General features: G+C 45.8%; 2 protein-coding genes across 2 annotated transcripts; both read left to right on the top strand.

Moving 5' to 3' along the window:
- Positions 1–282: 282 nt before the first annotated feature.
- Positions 283–1,548, top strand: LOC107479752 (uncharacterized). Its single transcript, XM_016099857.1, has one exon. The coding sequence runs from the start codon at positions 283–285 to the stop codon at positions 1,546–1,548; it is 1,266 nt and encodes a 421-aa protein (XP_015955343.1).
- Positions 1,549–1,607: 59 nt separating this feature from the next.
- Positions 1,608–2,837, top strand: LOC107479753 (uncharacterized). The gene has a single exon (XM_016099858.1). It carries the CDS (start codon positions 1,608–1,610, stop codon positions 2,835–2,837), a length of 1,230 nt encoding a protein of 409 aa, XP_015955344.1.
- The last annotated feature ends 4,077 nt before the right edge of the window (positions 2,838–6,914 follow it).

Raw genomic sequence — 6,914 nt, 5'->3', positions numbered from 1 at the left:
ATGCATTGTTTCACTATATTATGTAAACCGCTACTGGCAGTAGCGGTTTATAGTGTGCATAAACCGCTACTACCTGCCGCGGTTTATGTGTGGGTGTGAGTGAGTGTAAACCGCAGCGGTTTACGTGCGTGTGTGTGAGTGTAAACCGCTACTGGCAGTAGCGGTTTACGTGTGTGTGTAAACCGCTACTGCCAGTAGCAGTTTACGTGTGATGGGCTGAATGAGGCTGCCTATATAAACCGTAGAGGGGCCAAATGTGGAGAGGTAGAGTGTTATTCACAAATGGAGGGGGAGGATAGTTTTGTGGCTCTGGTTCACTGTTCTGGAAAAATTCAAAAGAGCAAAAGGCATGGTGTAAAATTCACAGATAGAGAACCGCTTAGTGTTTTTATCCGATCGTCGAATACATTGGCGGAGATTAAGCAAAGCATATTACGGAAGCTCGGTACCTGTGGGACGAAGTGGGTAAAAAAATTATTTTACAAGATTCCCATTGATGTTGTCTCAACTGGTGTGAGATATGAGACCTTCGTGATCGGGTCGGATGAAGACTTGCAGGTCTTGTTTCACTGCAGGCGTAGTTTTCCGGAGGTGAGGGTAACTGAGCTGTTTGCAAAGTTGGAAGATGGTGTGGATAGCTCTGGGGCATCGGCACCTAATTCTCAGTCGACCTCAGCTGGTGGTGCATCAACATCGATGCCTGTGGTAGCAGTGGCAGTTCCGAATGCGGAGCCCGAACGTGTTGGGGCTGTTCATGCATATGTTGGTCCTGTTGTTCCTGATTTTGAATGCGATGCCGGACCGGATCGAGTTGAGAATGCACTGTTTGACGATGATTCAGATGAGGAGCCTGTCAATATTGGTGGGGACAGTGATGATGATATTCCAAGAGGTGGACGTTCAGCCCATGGAGGTTCCGGTTCTGCAACACAGGAGTACCCTCCCCACCTCTCTTCTTTGAACTTGGAAGCCATCAGCCAACAGCAAAATGCTGATGCAACATTCGATGGGCAGGGGATGCATGATGGGACATCTATGACTGAATTTCAGATTGGCCAATCCTTCCAGAGTAAAGAGAAAGCCGTGTTGAGTGTAAAAGATTACAGTATTCGGCGTGGAGTTGAGTACAAGGTTATGGAGTCGGACAATCTGAAATACCAAGGGAGATGCAAGGAGTTTGGTAACGGGTGCACGTGGTTGATTCGGATAGTCATGCGGAAAAGGAAGAGCACATGGGAAGTTAGGAGGTACAACGGTCCGCACACGTGTATGGCCACATCGATATCAAGCGACCACAAGCAGCTTGATTATCATGTCATCTGTGCGAGGATTTATCCATTGGTTCGAGCTTATGCATCGGTGTCTATTAAGGTGTTGCAAGAGGCGACGGAGGCGACTTATGGATTCAGGCCTAGTTATCAGAAGGTGTGGTTGGCGAAGCAGAAGGCAGTAGCGCAAATATATGACGATTGGAGGAGTCATATGCTGATCTGCCTCGGTGGATCCTTGGGGTCACATGCACGATGGAAGGTTCCATTGCTCTACTGAAGACGTCCCCGGTTAGGGTGGGTGACCAAGTTGACGAAGATAGAGTCTTCTTTCATCGGATGTTTTGGACATTCCCTCCGTGTATTGAGGCTTTCCGCCACTGTAAGCCGCTGGTAAGCATCGACGGCACACACCTGTATGGCAATTATGGCGGGACATTGTTGTTGGCGATCGCACAGGATGGAAACTCGAATATTTTGCCTATTGCGTTTGCACTCGTGGAGGGGGAGAACGCAGAGTCTTGGTCATACTTTCTTTCGAACCTTAGAAGGCATGTCACTCCACAGCAAGGTATTCTCGTGATCTCTGATAGACACAACGGCATCAAGGCTGCACTAGAGTCCCCCGATAGTGGTTGGCAACCTCCCCATGCTTATCGGGCATTTTGTATTCGACATGTTGCTGCAAATTTTGCCCTCACTTTCAAGGGACAGGATGCGAGGAGATGGCTGGTAAATGCCGCGTATGCAAAGACGGAAGCAGAATTCGACTATTGGTTTGATATAATGAGGACGGAGAACCCGGCCATGTGTGATTGGGCAAACAGAATGGAGTATGAGAGGTGGACACAGCACAAGGATGGGGGGAGAAGATACGGTCACATGACGACCAACATTTCTGAGTGTGTGAACTCTGTCTTGAAGGGCACAAGAAACCTACCCGTGACGTCTCTAGTTAAGTCGACATATCTCCGGCTGGCCGAGTTGTTTGTTGTCCGGGGGCAAACGGCAAAGGCACAGTTAGGGTCCGGTCACCGGTTTTCACAGGCAGTAGTTAAGGCCATCGAGCGTAATCTGAAGGATTCGAGGTGCTTTACGGTGACTGTGTTTGATAGACATCACCTTGACTATACAGTGGCTGAGACAACGCCCACCGACAAATTCTCTTTGGGTACCTATCGGGTTTCTCTAAGGGATCGCACCTGCGATTGTGGATACTTCCAGGCGCTGCACTACCCCTGTTGTCATGCCCTCGCATGCTGTGCGCAGTCACGGCTAGATTGGGCCACATATGTCGATGAGGTGTACACCATGTCTGAGGTCTTTAAGGTGTATGAGATGTCCTTTTCACCTTGTATTCCAGAGGGGCTTTGGCCACCATATGACGGGCCGACAGTGATCCCCGACCCGGGCATGAGAAGGGCAAGAGAAGGACGACCACGGTCCACCCGCATCCGCAACAACATGGACGAAGCCGACACCAGCCGACCTAAGAAGTGTGGCCTGTGCAGGCAGCCCGGTCATACCCGAAGGGTTTGCCCTCAGCGAGGTTCTACTAGCGGGATATAGATTTATCTTTATTTAGTTCGTTTGTCGTAGTCTTCGTGATTACAAACGTGTCTGCTTGTATCAGTTATGAGTTTTAAGTCTTATTGGTTTCAATGTTAATGATAGTTTTAGTAGTTATTTTTCACTTTTATAGACTTATCGTGCTTAATTTCCATCAAAGCTATACGATCGATAAACATAAATTCCATCAACATAAACATAAAGTAAAAACTAACCAAAGTAAAAGTCCTCCAACGAGAATAAACATAAAGTCCATCGACATAAACATAAAGTAAAAACTAACCAAAATAACAATCATCCAACGGGAATAAACATAAAGTCCGTAAGCGGAACATAAACAACATAATGACAAATGGAAAACAACAACACATGGTGCTAACCATCGCGATCATCTCTAGCAGCATCATGAAAGTCACCAAGGAGATGAGATCCTGTCCCACATCGAGCCAGACGCCTGACTCGAGTCGGTCGGGCCGCCTCCCGTCCAATGTCATCACCTGCATGGTCTAACCCGATCGCGGACTGGGGGGTGCCCCCCATGGTGAACCAAGTATCCAACGGGCTACTTGCAGGCACGTTCAGATCCACCCCGTACTGACCCTGATAATCAGGTGGCAGGGAATGCATCTCCGTCATATGTGGCTGGTAAGCTGCGGTCTCCATTTGCACCTCCGGCATCTGTTGCTGGTAAGACTGGCCACCAAACTGCACGTTTGACGTGCCAGCATCATCCCTAATCAACTCAGCAAAGTCTGCATAAAACCGTGGACTCACCAGCTGATCATCTAAATCCATAGTCATCATCGGCGTCAACTCCGGCATCTGAGAGTAAGATCTGCTGGTGAATGTCTCCCCTCCAGCCTCAGTCGCTGCGATCCCACTAACTCCACCTCCGAACTGTGTAGCATCCGCTGTACTCCCACGTCTGGCATTAGACCGACAAACACGGTGATCAACCTCAGCTCTAGCCTCTCCGCCTGCATCATCCTCCTGCATCGCATCACGTAACCACCTCCACTCTCGACCGGTGTCCCTAGTACCAACACGATGGCGTCTCTCAACACGACGGTTGTCTGGCATATCAGGTAGCTATGATCTGCGTGGGACCTGGGAGGATCCTCTCTGAAATGCCTCTGGAGGTATTTGGGTGCCTTTAGGATCCGCGAATGCAGCCCCCGGGCTAAGGAACCGCTGACCCTCGCGGTACCACCAATCTAGGTAATCAGCAGATGGGCCAGGATCTGCCACTCGCTCAATGGAAATGACTGCATTAAGTCGGTTCCCCCAGTGCTCATGCCATACCCGATAGTAGTGGGGAAACCACCTATCCCCTCCCCTACCATCCTTAGCATGTAGCCAGTCTGCGTTCAAAGCATCCTCGGGGATATGCTGTACTCCACCCAACTGTGGAACAACCCTGTCAACCTGATGCCACTCGATGATCGCAAAGTATATCAAAGTAGTCACGGCTCGCCACATGCGACTATGCTCCTCTGTAAGTATCTCTGGATGGACCACGGCAAGTACATCAAGCGCGGAGTAGGGCTCCCATACAATCTGAAATTTCAGAACTCATCATTCATTACAACAACAACTATATATCTAGTCACGAATAGAGAGCAAACAAAAAATGAAACTCTAACTGCTATAAAACTTACATCATGAGCGGTCAATCGATCCAACGCAAGCCGATACCTAATGACCCGCTGCTCCTTTCCATCGTTAGGAGGTAAGTAGGCAGACTACCTAAATTTAAGTCATATGAGACACAAACTTAAAAAAAACCCGAAGAAATTTGTTAAAACTAAAAAAGCATAACCCATACCTGGATGCCAGCGGGAAAGAGAAAACCTCAAACCCGGCCGGCCTCAAAGACATAAATCGCCAAAATATCCAACTCTGTAGCAACTGTAGCGGGCCCGCAAGATTAGTCACATTCCTGTTCGCTACCCGACACATGCATCGGTACAGCCACACCAAAGCGGCCGACCCCCAGCTATACCTGCCCATGTCATCAAGGTTTGCAACAAATGGCAACCACCGTATATGTACCCGGTTCGCACTCTTGTCCCCAAATAACTGAGTCGATAACAGCATCATGATGTAGGCCCGTGCGTAGATGCGGACAGTCTCCTCGCTCGCATCTGGTGGTAGCACCCTAAACCTCTCGTGAAACCATGTAAAGTGTACTGTCATCTGCTTGACCTTATTCGGTGGAGGCCGCTCACCGAATAGGTCCTCAAACCACTCCCAAGCTGGTCGGCCACCCTCCATGTATGTCTCAAACTCACCAAGGCAACCACTCACAGCCTCTCCATCCATAGGCAGCCCTAGCTGAAATGCCACGTCCTGCAATGTCACTGTGCATTCTCCGAAAGGCATGTGGAACGTATGCGTCTCAGGATGCCACCTCTCAACGAACGCATTAACAAGTGGCTCATCCAACCAGAATCATTGGCTGTTTAGCCTTGCCAAATGGTACAATCCAGTCCTCTCTAAATACGGGATGATCCTGTCATGCATGGGCATATTCTGTTGCCGTCTCACACTGTATATACACCTAGTGGGCTGCACAGAACAACAAAGAAAAACAGAGTCCAATTAAATTCTCCTATCCTTAAACAAATTCCCATATCTAACCGTATACGAATACCTTAAACCATCAACAAATTCTCCTATATAGTATTAAAAAAAATTCCCTAGTCACGATATGGAAAATAACAACACACATACTTTACTAAATAACATCCAGAAATTTTAAAATATTGTACAGCTTTAAAATTTAAAACTTCATATCATACAAATATCCTAAACAAACTATAATAATTCACTAACATCGACTATCCCTTTCCCTAAACTAAACCAACACCATATAGCATAACATTCATTGACGGGATTTGAAATTCAGGTAACTAGGCATATATATAACTTACCAAGAAAAACTCAAATTACTAAACCAAAATGAGTGAACTAACATCCTAGCATGCGAAGCCTATTTTCAAACTAGAGGGAATAATCTATAAATTCTAATTCGTCTACCTAACCTACCATTTTTCTGACTAACATATGCAAAGCCTAGAAAAAAATAAATGTTAACTAACCTCGTCACCAATAGAACCGGCAATATGCGCAACACCGTTCAGTCGGTACAAGGTCCTGCCTGCCATGATAACTCGCCAGAAATCGCCGTTGAGAAACCTCGGGCCCGCTCACAACTTGCTCTGACCTCTCTCTAGAATTTTCTCTCTCTAAAAAACTCCACAAACCATCTAAATGCATAATCCGCGGCTACAACCACGATTTATATAGGCAAAGCATCACACGTAAACCGCTACTAGTAGTAGCGGTTTACACTCACACACACGCACGTAAACCGCTGCTGGCAGCAGCGGTTTACACTCACTCACACCCACACATAAACCGCGGCAGGTAGTAGCGGTTTATGCACACTATAAACCGCTACTGCCAGTAGTGGTTTACATAATATAGTGAAACAATGTATTTGCGTATTGAATTTAGAAACAATGTATTTGCGTAATATTGGAGCTCAAACAATTTAAATGCATAAATTGCCCTTGAAAATTGCAGTAGCAATTTACATAATATAGTAAAACAATGCATTTGCGTATTGAATTTAGAAACAATATATTTGCGTAATATTAGAGTTCAAACAATTTAGATACGTAAATTGCCCTTGAAAATATTATTAATGCCACAGTTATAGGTCTAACGTTTTAAACAAAAATATTCCAGGACGGGTGGACTACATGAGTACGCAAATTATGGAAGGGAGTGTTTACCAAGGCATTGTTGAAGAAGGAACATTTAACATGGGGTAAATAGTATTGTTTGAAGATCAAAGTTGGTAAGCAAAACGTTAAAAAGGGTGGGAATGGTTTCCGGGTCAAACATTATTGACGTTTAGGGCAGTAAGAAAACCAATGTGCATTCCCCACGTATCTTGTTAATCATGTCTCTCGTTTAGTATGACTCAAATAATAAAAATATAATTTATAATTTATAATTTTATATTAATAAATTATAAATTATATATATTAAAAAAATAAATTTTATTTG

This window comes from Arachis duranensis, chromosome 3, assembly GCF_000817695.3.
Source record: "Arachis duranensis cultivar V14167 chromosome 3, aradu.V14167.gnm2.J7QH, whole genome shotgun sequence".
NCBI classification, from domain to species: Eukaryota; Viridiplantae; Streptophyta; class Magnoliopsida; order Fabales; family Fabaceae; genus Arachis; species Arachis duranensis.
This window is presented reverse-complemented; position numbering and strand designations above follow the sequence as displayed.